The sequence below is a fragment of the Dermacentor variabilis genome, chromosome 5 (genome assembly GCF_050947875.1).
Source record: "Dermacentor variabilis isolate Ectoservices chromosome 5, ASM5094787v1, whole genome shotgun sequence".
NCBI classification, from domain to species: Eukaryota; Metazoa; Arthropoda; class Arachnida; order Ixodida; family Ixodidae; genus Dermacentor; species Dermacentor variabilis.
The window spans coordinates 24,015,950-24,042,774 of NC_134572.1; the positions used below are offsets into that span (position 1 = coordinate 24,015,950).

The following is a 26,825-nucleotide window of genomic DNA, read 5'->3' on the forward strand; positions in this document are numbered from 1 at the left end:
CCCGAGTGGTTCACAATTTGTAGCGCAGTATTTGCTTCTGAGCAAGCTGCATGGTAGAAAATGTCCAACAACAATGCAATCTTAGAGGAAAGACTGATATCAGTTTAAGACACTACGAAACAAGCAGTACTGTCACTCTTCAGAGTCGTAAAAACAGCCACATACGTCGCCGGCAGCCTCATTATCACCTAATAATTCCTGAACAAGCGAACTGCGCAAATTATCAGTGAAACCTTCAATAAAGAACCCGACAAACACATGATTTATCTTAGGCTTCGCGAAACTTTAGCGGATCTATACACATTTGCCCGAGCTGTAAAGTGTCTTCCTGCTGTACCGTACCATAAAGCAGCAGTGAAATGAAGTCATAGGCACTTCACTGTCGAAAGGAAGCCGAGCCAATTAAGGCAATCGTGACCGCAGCATGCGAACTCGCACATCAAGTGCACTTCGAGGACTGCACGCAAAAAAGGTTTGAGGCACCATTTTTTTATTGCCCTTTCAGACGAACACGTCAATTAACCATGAAGTTATGGTCTGTCTGGCCGCCGTTGTGAGTACGGAATATCATTCAATGATATTGCCCTCCCACTTTCACTTCTCTCTCTTACACACACTCGCAATTAGCGAGCACGCAGAGACCTCACAGATGTGGAGAATGAAACTGCGCTATACCCCTCGAACTAGGGAAATTGGGCGCACATTTCTAATTACTGCATTGCCCAATTGACGAGTAGAAAGAAGCGTGCTTCACTCAATAAAACAATGCCAACATTCATTTTCAACGCATGAAAAATATTCTTCACGTACGCTGACAGTGGCAGAGTCGTTTAGATATAAAGCAAAAATAACTATACCGTTTGACGACTACAACAATTCCTACTTCTCTAATGCCTAGTTAAGAAGCTGGAGTTCGTTCATTTTTATTGTAGAAATATGAAAAGATGGGCGTCGCGAGCGGCTCTCCTATACCATTTCTTAGTCGACTGCGGCATCACATTGTAATAACATCATCACGATATTATAAATTGACCTTTCTGCTTAAAAGTGTAAAATTCTTATCGAACAAATGTGAAATGAATCTGTGGGTGTCAGTCTCTGTCGCCGGTCTGTTTGACGACTGGGACCAGTGCAGCACGCAACTCACTTAGCTTATCGAATTTCATGACACCGCTTCTCAGTGTCCTGCAGTGTCGCTAGTAACAAAGCGTCTATAGGGACTCCTCTACGCAATCTGATGACCGGTCCGATTACACGCTCAGCAGACGCCGAACTTCTTACTGCAGACTAAAAATACAGAAAAATAAAATTCTGGCATCCACTGGTAAATGTGCATAACCTAATTTCGAATCTACAATAATGCAGACCACGGCAATGAAAAACCCTCCTGACGAAACATCGGCTACAGCCTGAGGCTTTCCGGGTTCATCCACTGTTGAACAGATGTGCCTGCTTTTTTTTGTATTTCTTAGTGGCCGTTTTTTTTTTCATTATAATTATTACTTTTATTTCAGATGTAGAAAATTCGGACGGTTGTCTAATAAACTAACAGCACTAATGTAAAACTTGTACGCCATGTTTTGTTTCTTTTCTCTGGTGGCCAGGTTTTACTTTGAAGCTGTTAGATTAAATATGTCAAACCAATTAACCTAAACCTGCTCCCTGCTTAAGAGGAAGCTTTAGCTCGAGTGCTCCTATCTAAATACATGTAAAAGGAGAATTCGTTTTTCTCGGCAACCACTGCACCAAATTTGACGAGGTTTGTTGCATTTAAAAGACAAACTTAAAATCTAGTGACTTTTGGTTTCGAATTTTTGAGTTAGATTGTCAACTTTTTATTAAAAATTGGCAAAAATCGAAAATTTTCAAAAAACGAAACTATCAAGTTTACAACTCTGTAACTTAACCACTAAAAATGATAATACAATTCTGTGAATTGCATCTAATAGTACATCTAAAGCGGACAAAATTGATATCTTACACATGAATATAAAAAAATTTAATCATAGGGAAATACAACTTTTGCAAAACCGTTGTAACCAACGTAACAAATTCACGTAAGATGTAAAATGACATATTGAATTTGTCCTCTTTGAATGATCTAATGAATGTCGTTTACAGAACCGCGATATCAGTTCTTGATGCAAAGCTATGAATTTGTAAATTTCCTGATTCTATTTTTTTCTAACGGTCAAATATTTGAAAATCGTTTTAAGAAAATTCAAGCCCTAAATCGAAATTCCGCTTCCAACAGTCACTAGAATTTAACTTTCTCTTTCAAATGCGACAAATTTCATCAAAATCGGTCCAGGGGTTATCTCATAAAAACGTTTTTGCGTTTTACATGTATTTGAATAGGCCGCGTCGGAGTTGGGCCCGAGCTAAAGCTTCCTCTTAAGAGGAAGCTTTAGCTCGGGCCCAATACCACATAGAGACGCCATATATATATATATATATATATATATATATATATATATATATATATATATATATATATATATGGCGTCTCTATGTGGTATTGGGCCCTATATATATATATATATATATATATATATATATATATATATATATATATATATATATATATGGCGTCTCTATGTGGGCACCAGCATCGCGAGCCTAGTGAGTTTCTATAGGACAATTACCCACCACACAGGAAGGAATGACTTTACCTCAGGTGCTTGAATTAACGACGATGACGACGCCAACACCTCCTACAAAATTGGTATATGGAAACCAAAATAGCACTTATATACGAGTCTTACTAAAGCTACGCGCGTTCCGTGTCAAGCCTTTGCTGCGGCGACCTGTTAAGTACGAGAATAGGGCGTCAATTCCCGGCCAGGTCAGTTGACTTTACTTGTGGAAGGAATGCAAAAATGTAAGGGTATTGAAGTTTCGGGGCACGCCAGCAATTCTCATGTGATCCCAATTACACATAAGGCCTCTACCATGGCATCTTTTACAGGCGTTGTGTTTCTTTGGGACGTTAAACTTCATCTATACATCAATCTACCTCGGAGGCGTCTAAAGAAAAACCATTGCCCTGATCATACCGCTGAAGCTGGTTTAGCTTTGTGTTCTTTCACACTCTGCTTTTTTCATAATTAGTAACGCGGCTTACAAGTATGCGCATTATCAAGAACACCTAAACGCCTGTTGGGAAACATCATGCTCAGGAAAAACATCTTGCGCAGAAACTGACGGAAATAAATATATGTACCGAACTGGTACTAAAAAAGAGACAGAGAGAGAGAGAGCAAGGTCAGCAAAGGTAGGGAAGTCAACCAGACGAACACCTGGTTTACTCCCCTACACTGGGGGTTGGGGAAATGGGAATAGAAAGAAGAAAGGAGGGAAAGAGGGAGCAGTGAGTGCGTGTTGGAAGATGCACAGTGACACTATAAACGGTCTCTTAAGCCGGTGCACTTCAAGTAGTGTACTTGGGCACGAATCGCTTTTCGTGCCAGTGACGGGTGTGGAAACGGTCCGAGTATCTTTGACTCGGAGTACAATGCGGTTAAAGATGTCTTCATAGAGAGACGTTGTACGTCGTAGTGAGGACAGGTACACAATAGGTGCTCGATGGCTTCCTCGCAGCTACATGAGTTGCACACCGGGCTATCGCCTATTCTCATACGACAGGAGTAGACGTTCGTGAACGCCACTCCCAACCACAAGCGGCAGAGCAAGGTTGTTTCGTCGTGGGAAAGGCTAGATGGCAGTTGTGGCCATAGCGTGGGGTACAGTTTATGCAATCGGCAGTTTAAGGCACTTGAACTCAAGAAAGGCTGTGACTTTTTGCGTGCAAGAAGCCGAAGTTGCCTGGCAGCGTCTGACCTCATCAAAGGCAGTTCTTCACAGTATCAAGCCTGCATTACATCACAGAACTTACGAGCAGATGATATCCGACATCAAGGAAGTATAACACCATGCTCTGGAAACAGAGCACAGCATTAACTTTCAATGGATTCCTGCTCACTGTGGCATCGTCGGCAACGACATTGCTGACAGGGCTGCCTGTCTGCCAACGAAGACGCTCAGATGGGTCCAAGTGAAACTAAGCGTGCGTGGCTAAACTATGGTAATCCAGCAAAATAACGTATTTTTCTGCTGGAAACAGCCCCATTGCACAAACTGCATGTTCAACCAAAGCTTCCTACAAGCAGGCAAAGAAGAGAAAAATAATGCTGGCTACACTTGCTGAAGGAAAGTGACGACAACTAACTGAACCCACAGTAATGTGCGCAATATGGCGCAATTTTCCATTTACAGAGGATTGCATCCTTATACAAACAAACGATACGTTGTTAACAAAACTTACCAGCAACATTGATGCTTGCATTCACACACCATCATTCGCACCAAAGGCAGAGACTCCCAATTTGGTCATTTAACTGCGCCCAAGGACTCGTAGGATTCAGGGTAAGGTACAGGCTGATTTGGTATCAGTATTCATGTAATTTCATAAATATTCAAGTATTCTTTATAAAAAATGGCGGAACTTTTTTTTGCTGCTTTGCAAGCCCGCGTGCGTGCGGCAATATTTACTTGTGCACCGACATGTGAACATACTTATCAAGGGCTCTGGGAGACACGTTTTGTTGATTAAATTCACACATCTGTGGCTTCAATCACTGGTTAGAGCTTCCATACAGTAGTTAGGAAATGCATTCGTAGCAACTGTTTAGTAGTTACGCACTCCGCATGACGTCACGCGGTGGTGTTTCCCAAAGCAATTCCAAACCATGTTGTTTATTCAATACGTGTTCGGTTTAAATCCACGTCTGTCTCCTTTCTTTTTTTCCTTTTTTTTTGGTTGACGCGTGAGCGCATATGCCCCCACACTGAAGTTTCGGGGTGCGAGGGTGTGAAGCTTGGCGGTGAAAAGGGGCACAGCTCCAAGAATGAGATCCGTGGAGCAGCTGTCACGGCGGATGATGTATTTGACAGCAAATGAACAGACGAATACAAGCAAAGTGCCTCGAGCGGCCAGTCGGCAATTGCTGTATCGGCAATTTTGCTTGCATTGACTGGCTTATTTCACACTCGGGAAAATACTTTGATGTAGCATGTATTTAGCAACAAAAAGTTGTATCGGGAATTTATAACGTTTCTCTACAATTTTCTTATTGACTCCTTTCATTATTTATATTTGTGAACTTAATTTACGCAATTAACACTAATTAGGTCTCTAGTCAGAATACAAAAAGAAAATAATATATGTATCTCCAAGCGACGGCAAACGGCAATACCTTGGTCCTGTGCAGCTACGTGTCATTTGTACATTTTCAAATCTTCGTGCACGATAGTTGGGACACGCTGCATATGTGTGATGGATGCGAAAGGTCATCAGAAGGCAGGCAGCTGGCATAAGGAAGTTCAAAAGTGTAAATGAGTGCGTAAGAGCTCGAAAGGTATCCATGTCCATCTGTTCCATTACCTTAAGTTGTCGCTATCAAGGAACCTTTCGCATCAAGGTGGCTGGCCGACGGGAAGCTGGTGGTGAGCCCGTAGAACTTTCAAAATTATGAGAAGACAGCGCCAACTCCAACTGGTTAATCACAAGCATGCGCCAGTACTACGAGAGAACAAAAGGAATAACCGCTTTCGAAAATAATGTCGGGTAATGTGACAATGCAATGACAGCGTTTGCTTCTGGCCATGTTCGAAGGATCCTCAACTAGCCATATCAGCTATGGATACAGATGTTGTCAGCCATTTTGTATATATTTTAGTGCAATAAAGCACTCTTCTTTTTCTTCAACAGTAAAATAAAATATTAAGTCGAGTTAGATTGATACATTATTCCTCTAGAAGTCTATAATCGTTTGCTATACGCCGATATGTTACCTTGCTGCGTAAGAAATTTTCATCAATGGCACAGCTTCTGCTCCTCCAATTGGAACCACCTGCACCAAAACGGACGAGTTGGCGTAATTATCACTTGACTTCCTTCTATGCCATACTCTGCGACTCAGCCAGTGCTGGCTTCACGCCATTCCCAATTTTCATTTTCTTCAGTTTTTCGTTTACAAAAGCTCTGTTCTCGCCATAAATGATCGATTCGTTATATAAACCTCATCTTCCAATCAGCCCAACCAAATGTTTTCCTTTAGTGTCCCTTCAATACTTAAACATTCATGTGCGTTGCACAAAGCAATGACCTCACGCATGCATAGCGCTTCAGAGTACAGATCTCGCAGGCATAATGTTGCGCACTGATATTTTAGTGATGCATCAGCTATGATTATATTTTCTTTCTGTGAAGAGAAAGGGAAAATGAATTTGACTAACAAGGATGAATAGACAGGGGATACTATACGTCATAATATATCACTTGCACGTGTTCCTCTCTTTAGTGATTTATTTAGGCGAATACAGATTAGAAAAGTAAGCATGTTGCTGTAGCGTTTCTCCGTGGTTAATCGGTGCTGAATGCTTTACATTTTCTCGCTTTCCAGTGAATTTAGGGACTCGGCAAAATTTTTATTTCTCGAAAAGGTGCCAGTATGCGTCGGTTTTGTCCCTTATGTCTCAATGCAGCGTCTGTTATCCAGTATAACTAGCGCGCCACTGCTATGTATATATCCTTCAATGAAAATTTAGTTTGCTCTCTTACGAATGCTGTGATTGCACTACATGAGAGCGCACAACGGCATGATGGTGGGACGTGGAACGCGAAACAAAATTCAACAGTGTAACAAAACAAGTACCCGACCGGCCTAAGCTGATGCCGATCACCGAAAAAAACTCAACAGAGAAACAAACAAACAAAGCAGAGAAACGTAACTGGCTTGAAGACCTGCGCCGGAGCTCAGGGCAGAGCTCACAATGACCGAATCTGCTAGGCTGCCCTCGAAAAACGGCGCGCGCTGAGTTGGCCTTGGTCTGTGGACAAAGGGCGTCATTAGAGAAACCGCCCTCACACAATGGCAATCCATACTTTCGCGCGCCCCTTAGATAGCCTCACGGGAAATACGGTGCGGAGTCCCCGCAAGCAGTCGGCGCCTTTCGACGGCGAACACGCCAGCGTCGAACACCGGTTTGGACAGCCTTACAGCCTCACTTCCGAAGCAGGATGGACACGGCAATTACCGGCGAGGAGTATGGCTGAGCGCGTTGCTTGAATACAATGGCGCACCTACGCGGTTCTCATACTGTGTCACCGAGGCTGCATACTGAGACACATATTTGCTGGCACGTGAAGGAGTTTGCAACGAAGCATACGTGAGCACTAGCACTACCTGGCTGAAATAATAAAAATAGCCTACTTGTCTAGACACTTTGATTACCTAGCAAATCAGCGAGCTTTCAACCTGCAAGGTCCAGCAAAAAACAGTTTCTCGTCGTTGTGGCATTTGAGAAAGGAACGTTATGGCCAAGTGAAGAGGATTAGAGGAAACAAAAGTAAGAAACTTGAGGGTTGTCGCAGACGACCATGTCCAATAATTGCACAAGTAATCTGGGTACCTAGCTAGGCAACCTAGCATTTGAATTCACGTCACCGTTTGTAGAGAAGCGGTGTTTGCTTGATCATGCGGCTGTCCGGAGAAGTTGCAAAAGAGGCGAGCTCGAAGGTGAATCCCGATGACAATAACTTGCTACAACAAAATAACATGTGAACTTCACTGTACAGTAGTTTTTCAGGGCTTCTTTTGTGCATAATAATCTAAGCTATAGCCAAGTCATATGATCGGTCTTCAATGTACTCGCCAGCGCTACTATCATTTTAGAAACTAATAAAAGATTTCATGCTTTGCCCCATAAGCTTCGGGCGCCAGGAGTGCGGCCCGGGAAGTGTAGTTGGAGCAGCGGCGTCTGTCTGAAATGCCATTCCTATTTTTGTACAGTAACCTGTGTGCTTTTGGTTGCGCATGTGCATGAATATCAGTTTTGTAAAATGAAACCAAATTACTGTTAAAATATTCTGACACTAACGCCACTCCTTGCTTTCCTTCAAGAGTTTCTCACAGATTTCCTAAATAAATAAATGCTAAACACTCTGTACCACAGCATGCCATCTGCGTGCCATGCCGAAAAGAACACAATGGCACAATATAGGACTTGGTGCCGGTTTTGCCACAGCTACAGATAACCCTATCAACCGGTGTGTACTCGAACTCTAGAAATACATCATTTCTTTACAGTGGGGCCTATTTTCTTAGACAGAAATGTTTCGCTTAGGATCTTACCCCAAGGCGCATTCATGAAGGGTCTGTCAGCTTGTGCTAAGCTTGTATTCCATGTATTTCATGTTTCTATTCACTGTAGAACGTAATGATCCTTCTTTGGTTTGGAGTGACAGGTGCCGGCTACTGACGAGCTAGCATGCCCTTGGCGTTAGTTAACGGAAAAAGGCCCTATTTAACAATAATTGTCTCGTAAAGAGTAAAACTAGATTGCTGTTCTGAAAAAGCGTACTTTACTCGCATGTGCGAAGCATTGTCACCGGAAAGTTCCTGATCAACCTCTCAGAAAAAGAAAATGACGCTTAAAGCATGTAAGCATTACACGTGCCTTCAGCAGTAGATCATGCCTAAAGCCCAACGTTGTGATAACATGATGATCTGCAAATATGGCTTTCTCTGGGGAGACACGGTGTCCGAGCTCACCCCGGAACCACAATTTTCTGCCGAGGAACGTCTCTCGCAATGAAGACAACAAAACTGCATAATCTTCAGATGGAAGAGCGGAGAGAACTACACTGGCGGGAGTGGGGAGTCGCTCAATCGGCAGGTGCATACGAGGACCACGGCATAGTCTCACTCTCCCGCACGCACCAACCTTTTCGTTCGAAGGCCGCCGACCGCCTGCGCCGACCGTCAATACCACCCCTGAGAACGATAGAGAATACAAGAAACAGCGAGACACAAACAGAAGCATAGGAGTGGTCAGCTCGAGGCGATCGGCGCCCTGTTGCGGTGTGCCATTGTTTCCGCGACGAGCAACCCCCTTTTCCTCTGCCCCCTACCTTTCACTCCGACCACCTACTTGTGGCTTACACGAGTGCCGTTGTGACCTCTTTTTTTCGTACTTTCTTTACGCATACTGCCACGCACGAAGAGGCCTCGGAAGGTCCGGGGCGTGCCTTAAAAGCGCGCGCCACACCAACATGGCGTGCAGTGTGAACTGTGCTTTCGTCGCCGAGCCCCGTAGCGAACCGCTCTCAGTCCAGTGCCGGAAAGATGACGTCGATGGTGAGTCCGGGTTCCCCTGACAGTGAAATTGCACAGTTTGCGTTCTTGGTGATTGATGGAATCAAGATGGAGGGCTGCATCTGCAGGCTCGTGACAGGCACATCGCGGGCCACAGACTTTACACCGGTGTTTAGTTTGAGTGTTTCGGAAGTTTTAACAAACCTCCTTATTTGCTAATCAAAGAATGTCGAAGGATAGCAAAACGTGAGAATTGACCATGTCGATCAGAGCGATAAGCAAAGGGTGTACTAAGGGGGGAGATAGCTTACAGATAATCACAGAGGGAGGATTTAGTGAGACGGCTCGGTCAAGCAGTAAAAGTTCTGTTCGTTCGACGTGACATCTCGGAATATGGACCCTATTTTTACTATCTTATGTGTTATGGTGACCTCTCTGGTGCGGTAAGCATGACAGCCACTCTCATAAGTGAGCATCAAAGATCCATGAATATCAGTTAACTACCACCTACCCGTGACATCACTGGTACGCTTCCTTTGTTTGTTGATACGTCTTTTTTTTTCTGATTAATTTAGCGCTAACCTACCACGGCCTCAAAGGCTTCCAAGAATCAAGAACAGTGTTTTCTAAGCACCATTTCTTGTTGCGCGCATGCGGCGGATTTGGCTTGATGATAACGCCGGTGATCTCAAGAAATGATTCCGAGAGTTATCGAGGCATGAAGATGTCAGCGGGTCAGTTGAATGTCAGGAAGATGATGTTCAGCGTATCAAGTGCCACTAAATATGAAAAATTACTACCACTCAAATCCAAATCTTAGGTAAAGCTGAAATATATATATATATATATATATATATATATATACAATACAACCTTTCTTTAAGTCAATGTGCCCTCAATTGGACATTAGGACGAAATTGTTGCCCGATTTCTTTCAGGCTCGACCTGTGGGGCACACTATTAGGTACTACAGAAAATTCACGTTTTTGTATAGCTGCAAAGTTCGGGAGCAGGTTCGTCTAGCTTTTTTTTCCTTGCTTTGCTGGGATATTTCCAGTCACTATGTATCGCAATATTTAAACTAAACCATGAAAAGGCATAAGGCAGAATCAGGAAGGTCATTACTGTAGAGATGCCGATGTTTGTCGCAGTTATACGAAGCGAATCGAACGTCTTTTTGAGGCTATAGCATATCCGTAGTAAAGAAAAATTAAACGGAACCAAGCGAAAATTTATTTCTGCCAGCAAATCAGTTCTGACGAATCCCGCAAGATTGAGGACAGTAGATGAAACAAAACAAATTGTTTCGTTTCAACCCATGCTTATTATACCCATGCTTATTAAGGGTTTATCATAACAAAAGCATCACGGTTGAAGAAAAATGACAGTAATTTGTAACGCATCATACATCGGCTACTTTTGGTCGATGCAGATGTCCTTTGCCGGGGATGTTGGATTTGTCTTCTAAAAGCTCTCACACTTCTATACGGGTCGAAGTGTCGTATACGAGTGAAACACAGCGCAGAAACCTCTATATTAGTCGACTTTCTAATTTTACGAAGAACTTGTATTTGTTTATCATGTGTATGGTATTCAGGGACAATCGTTGAAGTACCACACTGACTTGCCCTTTTGTTCTTCCCTTTTTTTTATCAGATCACGTTGGTCTCCCTCGCCATTATGGCTGCTGTAGCGTCGGCTGGCTTCCTCGGGGGTGGTTACGGAGGTTACGGCAGCTACGGTGGATATGGTGGAGGCTACGGTGGATACGGTGGTGGCTACGGAGGATACGGCGGTGGCTACGGAGGATACGGTGGTGGCTATGGCGGCTACCCTGCTGGCCGAGCTTTCTCTTACTCCACCCACATTCAGCACCCCTCATCGTATGGCGGCCGCGGTGGTTACGGAGGATACGGTGGATATGGAGGATACGGAGGATACGGTGGGTACGGAGGATACGGAGGATACGGTGGATACGGAGGATACGGTGGATACGGACGTGGGCTTGGTCATGGCTACGGACACGGCCACGGTCATGGCCACGGATACCACGGCTGAAGAAACCAACGGAATGCGCTGCGCATAGGATCGATTGTCTTGCCGCTCACTCGTAGCAACTATGCATCGCAGTTTTCTTGAGGGATCTGTAATTTGCGGAGTTACGCTTCTCTGTGCAAGGCATCCTTTCTCGCGCAGGAAATACAGGAAAGAACAAAATGTCACTTGTGTGTATATATGAAAAATAAAAGAAAGTATTCTTCTTGACTACTGCTGCTTGGAATCTTTGGCGAAAGACGAACGATGGGGCAGCTTCAATCGAAGGGTGTTTGGACACAAATAAAATCGACGCAATACAACTACCGTTGACAACAACAGGAAAAGAAGAAATTTATGAACTGGTGCTCCGAACGTGAATTGCAGAATACCGCTGCAGCTCGCCTTCCCGCTCTGGCATAACAAATTGTCGAAAACTTGAAATGCGCGAGCCATACGTTGTAGTTTCCGTCCTGGGTCAGTTCACTGCTTCTTTGACAGTTTGATTAGGTTATTAAATCATAAAAATATATGGTAATTTTCCTTGGTCGAACGTACGTAAGTATTAAAATAAATTATTTGATAACTATTCCGGCACGTAAGAAGAACTCTATTAGTATAGCGGTGTAAAATTCAAACATTTACTATTTCCTTCGATATTTTTCTGACAATCGATCCATTTGAACTACCATTTCGCTTCACATCACAACTATCTCGTACCCTTTCAAAAGCGTTTGTCTCTCTTATAACATTATGTCAAGAAAGGATTAGCCACTGAAGGAATTGTCGGCCGCTCCAACAAATTATACATGGCTACAAGAAGGCAGAGAGCTAGTGCGAACCACATCTAAAGATCATTAGTGCCCACCATAAACAAGTCTTTCATCTTAATTTAATTTTTGTCATAGTCAAAGTTAAGTGGTAGCTTCATATCCAACAGTTCGCTTAATAAACAATTCTAGTGTTTGCTCATCAGCACACGGCACCCAATCAGTCAAACGTAATTAGCAGGGAAATATGCCAGTTTAACAGTTCTACAAATAAAGTTCGATTATCGTTAAAGTGTGTAGGAGTCCGTCCATAATTATGAGAGAGAGGAGCAATGTTATTAGGAAGATGCTCAGTACCCAAACATAAAGAAAAAGAAACTAATCAGACTGCACCGTATCTAGAAAAGTGGGCGCAGAACAGTGCCATGAAATTAGAGCTGATCCTGCCAGCGTATAGAAATCTTTCCCGTAACGCCGAAGTCAACTCTACCACTTGTTTACATTCGCAGGCTCCTAAAGGGACCAATTAGTGTTTTCTATTGGATCCATCTTATTCAAGAAGCGCGATATTAGAGTTCGTTTAGTTCCCATGTGGGTTTAAATGAATATTCATGAAAAAAATACTTGAGTATCGAAAGTGAAGTGTGCTCTAACAAACTTCGCCGCATGTAGGGCAAACAAAGTAATCAAAACGCGAAGCAGCGAGCCTGAGTACTATAACAAGAGTGCTGAAAGAAACTTTGTTACCGGCAGAGAGCGTAGTGATGTTAACAATGGTCTGAAGACAGAGAAATTAGTTATATAAGTTTGGTCGCGACGCCTTTTGTCCACAAAATGGGAAAGCTTGAGCTGACTAAAACCGTGGGAAGTCTATAAGAGGGTTCATAGAGTCTTAGCCATAAAGCTTAACGAGATAGTCCGGATGAAGAAACGTAAAATATAGAACTTTATGAAAAAAAAAAGACTACCGCTTACAAGAAAAAACACGTTACAAAGTGCGAACCAGCTCGAAGATTGCCAGAATAGGATGGACATTTCAGCACACTGAATACTTGTTTCCCTGGCCTGCCGCTCATATTATTCGAAATTCACCATTTGTCATAGTGTTTGCCGTGTTCATTATTAAATATTGGGCCTGTTGACAATTACATTAGACGACTGATAATGATGATTATGATGATGATGCTTGTGATGGCGATGATCATGATCATTTATTAACATGCACTCTGAAACGTGGCCGTGGTAAATAGTCAACTAGCCTCCTTGACTTAATCAGGTATGCTATATATATTTTATTTTGGCATTTTGTATACATCTCCATTATGTTTTTTTCTCATCCTCAAACTTCTACAGCTACTTTGTACGTTTACCAATGCCTGTAAAGCATCCAGTCGCCTGTGTTTCTTCCCTGCTTTTTTTTTCATAAATACTCTGAACGTCTTAACTCGCCTGCTGACCGGTTGATGCTTCCATTCACTTTATATCCGAAAGTTTCTGGAAGCTGGAGAGTGAAGCAATGACTTCAAAAAGTGGCGAGCATCCTCAACAGGCTGCCGGTAAGGTGCTATGTGAACCTTGAGGGAACGCGCTCCATCTTGTGCTTCACTTGAAGTCACCCACGAAGAATACACATCGTCTAACTTGAGTCAAGCCTTTCTTCTACCGCCTTAGTGAATACGAATCGGTAGCAGGACAGAAAGGGCCCAGTACATGGAGAAATAATTCAGGTTCAATACCACGGCCCATCTTACGGACGCCGCCATGTATGGGACGAACAACAAGGGCGCGGTGGCAGTGATATGCGACCACCGAGGCCACGTTACCTCCGGTGCATCGACCCGCCCCTGCACGATTATGGAAGTCGCAGAGCTGGCCGTTGCGGTAGCCATTCGCGAAGGCCAACACTCAAGCAAACCATTGACGATCCTGATAGATTCCCAGCAGGCCTGCCGCAACTGATGACGTTCTCAGAAAAAATATTGCCCGTGCTGTCGGTGTGCTAAACAGGTTGCGATATTTGCTACCGATAAATGCGAAGCGCAATATTTGCAACGCGCTTATACATTCTCGACTAACTTATTGTTTTCTAGTTTGGTCAACCACTACACAAACTAACTTAAGATCAATTCAAACACTCCAAAACTGCGCTCTGCGCGCGATAGGTAAATTAGAACGTACTGATACCACTAACCCATTCTATAACAAATATAACATATTAACAGCATCAGAACTTCACGCTTACAAATTATTCCTCGAAATTTCAAGGCAATTCTGGGAAGATAAATGTTCCTTCCAAAGCAAATACGACAGCAGAATGACAAACTGTAACCTAAGAAAAACTCTGATAGAAAAACCACGTTGCAGAACAACATACGGAGATCAAAAACTAGCAGTTCAACTTCCTAACTTTCTAAACGACTACCCCTTGTTATGAATCTGCTAAATTCTAGGATTTCAAAGCAAAGCTTGAAGAAAGCAGTAAAAGAATTTACCGTTTATGAGCTTACTAATTTTATGAGCTTACTATCTGATACGGGTTCGATTTAGACCGAAGATATTAAACTTATTTTTGCAAGATGGCGGAGTCCTTGAAGGCTGATTCATCTCCGCACTATCACTCCGCACTATCACTCCGCACTATCTCCGGGATCGGCTGACGGTTGTTGCACACGCAGATCAAGAATGCACGGAACCCTAACAATACACAGCCATCGCTGTCAAAAAAAAAAAAAAAACAATAAGCCGCCGACAATTACGATAATCCCTAATGCAAAATTTGAGCGCAGCTCTATACATGTTTTCATTTCGCAATATATGGGCTGGTGGGGACAATTGATATCTGGTGGCCCGTTGCAAACAGAGCCAAGTGTGGCATGACTGCCCCTCTAATCTGGAGATCGCGAGACCCAGCGCGTGGGTGAGACGTGGCCGCGATTCACCGCAGCCGCCGCAGGCTAACCTCCCACACGACGCGAGCTACTCCTGTGCCACCTAGTAGTCATCGTCGCCATACTGCCATTCCTTCACACGATTTCGCAATACCTCCTCCTCCGCTTTCCTGCTCAGGTCTTTCATCCCCCCCATCGCGCTCTGCGATCGCTGTTTTATCCTTCGCTCCGCTCGTCGCTCGGTTACGCCGACGTCGACGTTCGCCGCAGGAACGGGCGCCTGAGAGCTGCGCCCTAAAACGCAGCTCGCAGCTCTCTTTAAAACGTATTCGGGCCTTGAAAGTACGTGAAATAAACTAATTAATTAATTAATTAATTAAAAAAAACATCAGCTACTGAGTTCACACGCTTTCGTGCATTGGGCAGCATGCGCAAATGGCACGACACATTTCATGCGCGCCGAAGCGCGGCACGAGCTCGGAGTGGTTGACGTCCCCACGCCCACGCACCTGGAGCTACGTCATTGACAGAGACAAATCAGAGCGCGCGGTTATCCGAATGTTTGAATGGCGAGAGGGTTAGTCGCAGCGATAGCAGCGATATCTACCTTCGCAGCACATGGCTTCCAAAACAGAAACTGTCCCTCAAAGTTCCCAAAATGCCCTTGCGGCACAGGCGGCGCTGACTTTTCTAAAGTCGTCTATTGTGCGAGCCACTCACTGACGACCTTATGCAAGAGCGTAAGAGCGCAAGAGTCCACTGCACATTGGAAATACTATGAAACCTACCTGCAACGCGCCGCGTTGAGTAATAATATATTGAACTGTTTGTGATGCTCCTTTAATTTCCAGCAATCACATTCGCTCGAGCTTATAAGTGGAGCTGCGAAGTAGTACTGCGATGCAGCACGGCAATGACCGGATTGTGCGATCACGCCAATCTTTCACCAGGAAAGCACTTCTCCTACATCTATTTCAGTATGTTTCCAGATTGAACATGCAACGGGAGCTTTAAGGAAAATAATTTAGCGCGTGATGCGTTTGCTTGAAATATACACTCCAGCGTTATGTGACGGACATGGCCCGGCAAGTGGCGTAGCTTGGACAAAATGTTTCGGTCAGCTTTGCCGCGCAATAGCGATTCGCCGCGCTATTGCTCTATTCAATGGTAGCGGAAACCAATACTCTACAGATTGAGCTACCTTTGAACATATCGAAGAGTCAAGTCAAATGAGTGTGCTCGCTCTAAGCAGTATTCGTATAAATTACACATGCATATTCTGAAGTTCCGTCAGAAGGAATAATTTCACACATTCATTTATTGATGGTGTTTAACGTCCTAAAATAGGGCTACGAGAGGCCATCGTTCCATAGGACTTTGAAACCCGCGACCTTTGGCTTTCATGAGAACGGCGTAGCCGCCGCATCATCGTGGCGGATGAAGAACCTTGTAGTAGTAAACCGGATAACGCTGACAGCTAGGAGGGGAAAATAAAGCTTACTTGACTCATTTTGTTGACTCAGAAAGTTGGGCGCATTACGAAAAGTTTATTTTAAAACCTCCTTAGGTAGGAATACTGATCTGTGATAGCTACACATAGCTTTGCAAGACACTCAGTTTACTTAACGAAAGTGCGGAACAATTGTTATAATAAAGCGTTTATTAGACGGAAGCTGCAAACAGCTATCGTCTCAGTGAGACAATACCATGTCACTGGACTAGGTTGTTCTTTCAGCTCAGGCAAATAACCAGGGGAGCCTTGAAAGATATTCTCTATGGCGTCTTCTTTGAGATTAGGTCACTCACGTTCCAACGCCAATTTCCGTTCACTGTGCAGCAAACATTTGCATGAATAACATATTCCCAATAAAACTGTTTTGTTGCGATATCAATTATATACTGGCACACCAAGCGAATTTTCCCCGTCACCGTAGTCGTCGGCAATGCCCTGATGCTTCGCATTTATTTAGGTAATGCATGCTATATACCATACTGTATATGAGGGCTATATTGCTCACTATTCAATCAGTTAATTGACTCATATCAGGTCTTACATGCTTGACTAAATTATTCCTCAGAATTTTGAGAATGACAGCCCACGAATTAATGACAGGACATGCATGACACTCACAGCGCATGCTGGAGCGGTGGCGGCAGTACCGGCCACGCCGGGAAAGACATCCTCCATCTCCGTCTCCCAACTCCCTTCAATCGCAGAAACACAGCCTCCGCGGACCAAGAAGCACCCTAGGCGCCACACAGGTGCCCTGACTGTGACATGGCCACGCGGCCATCCGAAGCCCATCTCTTTTGGGAGTGCCAGCGAGAAGCTCAGCAGCGGGACCACCACCTGAGGGCGGTGCGAGTGTCGTCCTACGAGGAGGGGATTAGACCAGCAACTGGCTCGATGGATTCTGACAGGGTCATTCTATCGCTCTTGGCTTTCGCCAAGGACGCGCAGTTCCTAGGACGGCTCTCAATACGCCTCCCTCCTCATCTTCCTATTCCCCATTATAGGCCTTCGAGTCATCCCTTAATAAATACATCTTGTCATCATCATCATCATCTTAAATCTCATGGCTATTAAATATCAAAAGTGCAAAACAATATCAGAGCTCAAACCTGAAAGTGATCTAATATTCCTGGCGCAACTCTTTACGGGCAGCGTAGTGGAGCCCGTGCAATCTGATTATAGGTCCTACGCAGCTTGGTAAAGCATTTAAAGGAATCACAAATTTCGGCGAACCCTCGTATATCGCATCCCTCGTCAGTCCCACTTTGGTATAGAGTCAGAACAACGTCCGAGGAGCTGAAGCGCAACGCTAAACCTTGCTATCGCAGTCAGTGCTTCGCCCTTTGCCTTTTTTTCCCACATACCAATGTGTTTTCATCAAAAGTGAAGCTGAGAGCATCTCGCTGCAGAATAACTCGCTTCTACTTGTCTCGTAGGTCCCCGTTGGTAGAAAAACAAAACAAGAATGCGTTTTGTCGGCGCCTTTGTAGCAGATACGACAGGCAGGGACACAACAAATATTCGCCATTGTTGCTGGCACGAAGCATCGCTATTATCACTTGCAGAGAGATGTACAGTGCTAAAAAAATTGAAACTCTGACACTAACAAGCAGCAACGAACACCTCTCACGCATAATTACATGAAAGGGCGTCGTGCAATCACTCTTTAGTTAGTTCATAAACACGTAGCAGTCCCAAGAGTACGTTGCGGAGTCAAAATTAGGCTCCCGTCACGAGTGCAGGATGAACCAAGAAATAAACCTGGGTACCTGGGTTGTTTCGAAATTCGGATTTCAATTTTGAGCACTGTTCAGAAACGGAGCGGCACAGTGTGCATTACGCCGACAGAATTCACACACCACTAACGACACTTGACCGTTGCGCAGTAGTCATAGTGTGCTCAGAACACCCGTGGCGTCCGCCCTGCGTCCGCTTCGTTGTCCTATTTGCGCTGGCGCAGTGGCGCGTCCCCTGCGGTGGCTATACAGCGTGCGCCAGAATTACTGTCACGCATTTTGATCGATAACTGTGCTTCTTTTTTAAGCATGAAAAACTTTTAGGTCCCTTTGCCGGCGACCTTCAAGTGACTTTGAGCGAAAAGCCAGAGTTGTTATCCGGGCACTCAAACAAGGAGAATCGCGCAAGTTAGCAAGGAAATTTATTCGCGCTGGAAACAAAACAGATTAGCAAATGAAATAATAAATGGTGTCTGATTGACACGGGCTTTCCCACACACAACAAAACGTCATTACAGCGTCTACATAAAAGCATTATTGTGAGCCTCGAATTTATGAAAGACACTCTGGGTACATACAAATGCAACTCTCAACTCAGACAAACAGAATTGAGCATTATTCTGGCTGTCGAAAGACTTTGCCTCGGGAGACGGTTAGGTAGCGCGTGCACCAGCGGCGAAGAAACTCAGCTTCACCGAGTTTGAAGAGCTGTTCTTCAAGATGACCCCTTACTATCACCCGCAGTTTTCGCATTCTGGGGTACATTGCACTATTTGACTGCCGCGATCGTTGTGCAATGTCGCGGAAGCACCGCAGAACGTAGCTAGCGCTGTAGTCGACGAGACTCTCAAACCGATCTCGGCGCTGTGGTGCCGCACGATGGATATTCCAAACATTCTTGCAAGTAGCTTCCAGAAGGTGCGTGCTACAACGCACTCCTTTACTACGTGCGCGTTGGTCTCTGTTTGTGCGAAATGCATGCATTTATCATTTGCTACCATATGCCAGCGTTCAAGCCTGTCTCTTGTAGGTAGAATGCCCCACTGATATTGCCAATGAAAACACTTCACTTGAGAGGGCAAATAAGATGAAAGCACGGTTGTCCATGTTTGTGTAGTAGCTGTCCGTGGAGGTGCAGCTGTCTCACACATTTCACAAAGCCTGGAAACTGGTGTTGCACGACACTTTGTGATTCTTAGTTGTACAAGCTGGCCAAGCGCGCAGCCACCGCCTACTGCGGTGCTGGCGTTACCGCCGTCGGGAACAAGTTGCCTGCACTCTGCGGCATAAGCGTTCGACGGTAATGGCCCACCCAATAAAGGAGCAGTGGTCTACCTCGTTACTCATCATCAACAAGTAGATCACATACACTCTTAGTGCCCAACAGCCTACCAAATGTAACTATGCACGGCAAGCTCCATCCTCCGCTGGATTTCGGCAGACGCAAAAATTGCTGCGCTACGTATTGCGACTTGTTTAGTCAGAACCATGAGAAAATAAGTGAGTTTACTACGCGTACTGTTGGTGACGGCGGGAGAGCTACCCTTGCAGCAAACCACAGTTTACTGCACAATGCGTTCTTAATAAAGAAAGCCCTTTCTGCCAGTGATAGTGGCGACACAGTCACTGCTTCTGACTGTTCTTTAATGCAGCTGACAATGTCTCGCCACGTGTGAGGTAAAACACCACTTTTGCAAAATTTGATGCCTAGTATTTGCATATGATCAGTCTGTTTAATGTCCCCTGGCAGTGTTATTCATCTCAGCGGGATCTAAATTTAATACTTCACATTTCCTCATATATATTTTGCCCCCTGACATTGAAGCATATTGATTATAGATGCGAAATACCTCTAAAAGACTGTCCCCATCCCGTAAAAACAAAGTGATGTCAACCGCATGCGCTGATACTTCTGTGCACTCTGTTACCGGCATAGGCAGAACTCTTACGAGCGGGCTCTCACTGAAACGCCTTAACAACGGGTCAATCGCAAGCACAAACAATATGGGGCGACAAAGGGCAGTCCTGCCGCACTCCCCTTGTCACATCATATCTAGGTGTCAAAATGCTGTTAAGTAGTAGCTCAGCTGTTCCCGAATACAACATCAGCAGGATGTCTACAAGAGAGAGAGAGAGAGAGAGAGGAAAGGGGAAAGGCAGAGAGGTTAACCAGAGAGGAAGATCCGGTTTGCTACCCTACGCTGGGGAAAGAGGGGAGGGGGAGGTAGGAGCACAGACAGACATACAAAAAAAGGAGCACAGACATACGATCACAGTTGGTCACTGTCACCGCACACTGTCACCGCACAGCACAGTAGCACTTGCAGCACTAAGGATGTCTGCAAACTCTTCAGGGAAGTTATAACGTCGTAAAACCTCAAATAGGTACAGGGGTGTCGAACGGTTTTGCTTGGTCCAAACTTACTAATACTCCTGAAGCTTCAAGCGCTGTTGTGTATTGTATGATATTACGTGTTGAGTTGAGAGACGAAAATATACTCCGACCAGGCACGGAGCATGTTTGATGTACACTGACTATCTTTGGCAGTGATATCTCCATGCGATTTACAAGAAGGGTTGTCAATATTTTATAGTCTGTGCGATCTTTGGCCCCCAACGCTTTGTACAGGACCGTATTACATACGCTAGAGAGAGAGAGAGAGAGAGAGAGAGACAACTTCATGTAGTCGCCTGCAGAACGACACCATGACTAAATGGCGCCGTGACGCGGGCCCTGACGTCTTCTCAGCAGGTGGTCTCTACTCAACTCCAGCGCGTGTTACTCCCGCGGTCGGTCGCCCTGAGGGGCAACGTTCCGTCGGTTTCGCTCGGCCATTGTCTTTCAAGAGCCGCCGAGACCTGCTGGACGGCCCAGGTTTGACTTTCGTGGTCGTAGCATTCCGCCGCAGCCGCGAGTCGCGGCGGAATCGTTGTACTTGTCGAAGCCTCATTGGGGAACTTGGTGCAATCCCATAGGATGTGCGTCAGGGTGGCCCTCTCCCGCTGGCACACGCGGGACACATTACTCACATATAATTTAGGGTATAGATGAGTCATTAACACTGGGGTGGGTAAAGAACCAGTTTGCAATTGCATACGCTAGTTATTGCCCAAACAAGTAACAAAAAATAATGCTTCCCAGTTCTTCCTAATGTTTGTTCACAATATCACTCAAGGCGTAGCTTCTAGTACGCCGAAGTTTTATTTTTCATTTCCCAAGGGAAGGGGGGGAGGGGGAGGGCGACATTCAAAGGCAGGTACAGGGCACCATATATTTAATTGTTATCTTTTAGCATTGAGACAGGATTACTTGCCTGTACTCTTTCGAACACCAGTGGTCCGTGAGTTCCCCGGCGAGGGTTTTGCGTCACCTCGGGAGAAGCGTCCATATCCTGGGCAGCGTCCATATGAACCAGTATGGCGTGGTGCGGTGTGGTGTGGTGTGGTGTGGTGGGGTGTGCCGTTGCAGACATGCACTACACCCATTTTAAGCATTGTGGCAAGTATCATCTCCAACTACTCTGCTTTGCCGGTTGCCGTTTCATGCTTACAACTACTCTCGATTTCTGAAGAGCCAGACATTTCTTAAACATTTGTTTTAATCCTGTTTTTATTGTAAAGATGAACCAACCAGCCCCATTAAACACACTGCCAACGTTAATTTTTTTTAAAGATTTCTCCTCATCGTTTCTTCAAACATTTCTTGAATATTTCTTGTGTATGTTTCCTGCTGATTTGTTTATTTTTTGGAAAATAGCTCACCCCTAGATCACACGGACCGGCAATCTCGTCACTGAGCGAGGCCAGATACTTTCCTTTCGAGGTCGCTTTCATTCAAAAAAATTCGCCGCAAGCTTGTTCCGTGCGCTCTCAAACATGGCTGCCTTAAGGACTTGTCCCGCAGTGGTCGTCCTGTCCCTGCGGGCGCTTCTCCCCTTAAGAAAATTGTAAGGAAGTCAATCTAATGTCAGCCATGGAGAAGTACGAGAGGGCTGGCCTTGGAGCTAAATTTGTTGGCGACACCGATGTGAAGATCCATGCGAAGAGACCTCAAGGCATTCTGCTACAAGTTCCAGAGAAAGCGAGAGAGAGAGAGAGTATGTGGGATTGTGAAGAGGACGGACGAAAATAGCGCCTCTACCTCTTCACAATCACCTTCTCTCTCTCTCTCTATCCGGAACTTCTAGCGGAACATCTTGAAGTCTCTTCGCATGGGTCTTCACATTGGCGTCGCCGACAAATTCAGCTCCAAGGCCGGCCTTCTGGTGAAAAGATACATTGACGGATGTTGAAAGAAAGGGAAGATGGCAAAAATTCCGGCTGCTGTTGGCTCGTGCCGTGCATGGGGAACACTTGGCATTCGTATTCGCCGATGAGAAAATTTTCTGGCAACTGGTTGATGCAGCCAGTTGGACAGTTTTTCGAAACTCGCGTGCTTCCTCTGACATAGCTTGAGCGGAGGTAACCACCCTTGGCCGCATTATTTATTTATTTATTTATTTATTTATTTATTTATTTATACTACAATACTGCAGGCAGCTGTGCTGCCCAAGCAGGAGAGGTTGCACAAAGAACATTTCTAAGCACTTTTCAAACATCGAGACATTGCATTCAACAGCAGCGCGAGTAGGGAATTATATAGCTCAAGGGTGAGAGGAAAAATTTTTTTTTGGATAAGTTTTGTCGCGGCAAGTACTGATGTACAAGCATGCTACGATTTAGCCGTGACGACGGTTTAGGGGAAGTGGGCAAATATTTATTCCGCTCCAGACCTGTTTTAGAATGACATAGCAGATAGAAGAACTTTATCTTTGCTGTCTGTCGCCATACTTGCAATGGCTGGAGCTCAAGTGACCGTCGAATACGGGAAACTGACGATCTAGTTTGGTAATTCGATAAAATGAACCCAGCTGCATGACGATGTATGCGCTCAGTTCTCGCGATATATTTTGAATAACACGTATCCCACACGATAGAAGCGTACTCACGGACTGGGCGAATAAGAGTGGGATATGCTTAAGCTTAACATTTTAAGAAAAGCTTCTTAGTTTCCGTCGCAAAAAAACACAGCTTCTTATCGACCTGCGTGCACGTCGAGGGTGGCGATATGGGCTCCTTGGTTGTTCATCATGGTATCTGGATAGCGCAGCTAAACACGGACAGAAGAAGAAACGAAAAGGGAACTCGCTATCACTTGCTTTCGTTTTGTTTCTTCGTTTGCCCATATGTTGCTGCAAAATCCAGATACCTTCGTGCACGTGTTACTAATATGTAAATTCCACTTAAGTTTATTGGTAATTGTTATGCCCATGTCAGTTAACTAATAATAATAATAATAATAATATTTGGGGTTTTACGTGCCAAAACCACTTTCTGATTATGAGGCACGCCGTAGTGGAGGACTCCGGAAATTTTGACCACCTGGGGTTCTTTAACGTGCACCTAAATCTAAGCACACGGGTGTTTTCGCATTTCGCCCCCATCGAAATGCGGCCGCCGTGGCCGGGATTCGATCCCGCGACCTCGTGCTCAGCAGCCCAACACCATAGCCACTGAGCAACCACGGCGGGTTGTCAGTTAACTAAGAACCTGACTTGATTTGCTGGCCATTAATAGAATAAGTGTAAAGAACAGGGCTCTTTTTAGTTGTTATAGCCATACACACAGTCTTAGTAAAATTAACCTGCATTCCCTTGAGTTCGCACCAATCCCCGAGCTTACAAAGATTATTGTTTAGTAGCCCTTGGGACGCATTGTTGCAAAAACAGATTACAGAATACAACCATCAGCGAAAGACATCACCGCTACACAATCTTCAATAGCGCTAGCAATGCCATTATACAAATCAAAAAGACTAATGGTGCACATACGGTGCCTTGTGGAACACCTGATAATACTTGCAACTTATTAGAGCATACTTCTTAGATTTCAAGAAATTGTGCACGATTATTCAGGTATGATTGAACCCAGTTGACGTGTACGTCAGGTAACGTCACTTCCCCCAGTCTGGCAATCAACAAATTATGCGGAACACGATCGACTGTATTAGATATATCCAAGAAAAAATAGCGTCTATCTGAAGCGACTTCTGGATTGCGAAAGAAAACTAATACTTTTTGTTTTTGTGAGAAAAGGCGCAAAGGTAGACACTCAGACATACCTTAAAGATATTCTAGAACCTACTTCGCCAGCCTTATCGAAGTCCTCCCTCTGCGAGTAGTCTTGGATATTGCAGCATTTCGGTGCCCCGGCACAACAACGAATAACAAATCAACACCCCAGCTGTGGTGTCGCGCTCTCACGCCGCACTTCCTTCCAGCTGGTGAGAGGCCGACGAACTATACCCTGACCTAATCGACTTCTCTGTGGGGGAAATTTTTGAAAAGGAGGACCGCGCCCATCAGCACACCAGCATGGTGGCGCTGAAAGCATCGCTGCAGCGACCATGGAGAAAGCTTCTCGTGAGGACACCATATGGGCCGCGGTTGAAGCGTACCCTGAACATCTAAAGGCCGCGATCAAGGCCGATAGCAGAGAAATTGAATAGACTGTGTTATCTTGCATTCCTAATATATAGAATGAGTGGCTTACAAAATATTTTCTAAGATTTTCTTACTCTAAAGAAAAATATTAGCCGTAAACCTAGTGAAAATAATTAAGGCGCACCTTGTATAAAAGATTCACACATCCTTACGCGGGAGTTTCATGACAATAAGAAAAGTATTGAAACACCCTGGCGATAGAAATATATAGCCAGGGACTTTCAGTACTTCTCTAGTATAGCGTTGCGCTAAAGGCGTTTCAAATGCTGGCCTGATGAGGAGCACCGCCAATGGTGTTGGAGGAGTTGCATCTCGAAGGGGCATGAGAAGTGATCGAAGGAACCATCGTCGTCCGTCCATGCCCCAAAAAGTATCAGATAGCATGACCTTGACGCTTACTGCCGGTTCCGCTCAAACCAGTGTATGCGTCACGGTGTGGATTGCGCGCAGCTGCTCAGCAGGAACGATAAGTGTGCGTACACACGCGCATTCCAACAGTGCCAGCAACGCTGATATGGTTCTGGCAGAGCCAATTGAGGGGTGGCACTGACGGCGACGGCGCAAGCGCTCCTCGTGCGTCAGTATATAGTTGCTATCCCAGTAAAAAAACAGCGCCGATGAAGGCTTGATTTCTGTGAACTCTCATGTTCTTGAAGGGTCTCTAGCTGTGCTACCGCGGATTAGCCATGCATCCTGCGTCTAGTACAGTTTCAACTTGTCATTTTCTGTTCACGTAATCACGATTGAGTTCACTCTTCTAATCGCCACGCTTCGAACACCTGCATAGCTTCACAGAAAAGAGCCAACGCTATGCTCGCTTGCTCATTAAACCTCGCTGCCTAACTGCACTCGGAGCTCGTTAAAGGCGGCTCACGCTTCTTAACAGACGCTTTCTCTTCGCAGCTAGTAAAGAACAGAGTGGTATTTTCGCTTCCGAGTAAAGCAAAAGTAAAAACGTTTCGCGATCACACGTGCCTGTCGTCACCCTGCCGAAAAAGAAATTAAGAGAAAAGCAGTGATGCAAAAAATATACTCACTTAAGCGTCTCAGCTGAACGGCTGATATAGACAGCCCCGACTACACAGCGCACACAAAGCTTTCTATCCTCCTCAACCCATTCTCGTTTTGGTTTTCCGAAGGCCACTACGAGCGCCATCATAACCGTGCCAATAGCGCCCAGGGTCGGGAAAGAGCAACAATCCTGAAATACTGGCACAGAATAGGTGTGGTCCGCTTGGGGGCAATCGGCGCCCGGTTTACTCGAGCCATTGTTTCCGCCACGGTGCGCACCTCGCACTCTCCCCTCGATTTTCCGATTGCACGAGTTGCATTGTGACCCCCTTTTTCACTTTTCTTTTCGTTTTCACTCTCCGTCGTCGCACGTCACCGGCCGCTATACGGCGCCCAACGGTCAGACCGATGCTTTAAAAGCGCCCTCCACTCCGGATATGGCGAGCATTACCGTGAGCCACGTACCTGCAACCGTTCTCCCAGTGCCAGTTGTCGTCAGACCCGAATATTTAACAGGAAGCATGAAGTCGATGGTAAGTTGAACGCCGAACGCCTTGTTGAGTCGCTTATGTAGTACCTCCGGTGCAGGAAGACTGAAAGGATAGTGAAAAGCATATATTGTGGACTTATGAACGTTTAAACTGGGCTCATTTTTTGCTTCAACCTGCTTTAATTGTTGCTAACGGGCACACACAGAGAGAAGGAAGCTTCTCACGCTGCCAATGACGTCATTCACGAACGTTTTTTTTTGTTTTTACGTTCATGCCTCCGTTCTGCATTTTTTGCATTCCTAAAATCATAAAATTACCTTTGCGGTTCTATACTTTTGTTCTGCGATGCGTTGTTGCTCTGAAGTTGTTGGAAGAACTCCGTGGCATGGCATAGCAAGAACTTTATTTTCTTGTCTAGAGAAACTAGGGCCCGAGGGCAAAAGCCCCCAGGCTAAGTAGGTGGCTCCGCTCACGTAGGCACCGGTAGGCCAAAGGCTTTCCCGATGTCGTTAGCTCTCCGGACGGCCAGGAGTTGATCTTGGAGGACTTCGCTAGATATGCGCCGACTCCAGTCCTCCTCACTGTTGAGATTCGAAGCCCTTGGGTTGGGGCACAGCCAGCACATATGATCAAATAGACACGGAGTGTTTCCACACCTTTTACATTCCTCGGGAAAATCCTG

General features: G+C 45.1%; 1 protein-coding gene across 1 annotated transcript in view; it reads right to left on the bottom strand.

Moving 5' to 3' along the window:
- LOC142582356 (uncharacterized) overlaps window positions 1-26,825 on the bottom strand; it is a 261,253-nt gene that overhangs the window by 29,372 nt on the left and 205,056 nt on the right. The window contains exon 4 of the mRNA XM_075691976.1: window positions 26,118-26,245. Within this exon, the coding sequence (XP_075548091.1) occupies window positions 26,118-26,245 (128 nt within the window). The remainder of the gene's footprint in view (window positions 1-26,117; window positions 26,246-26,825) is intronic.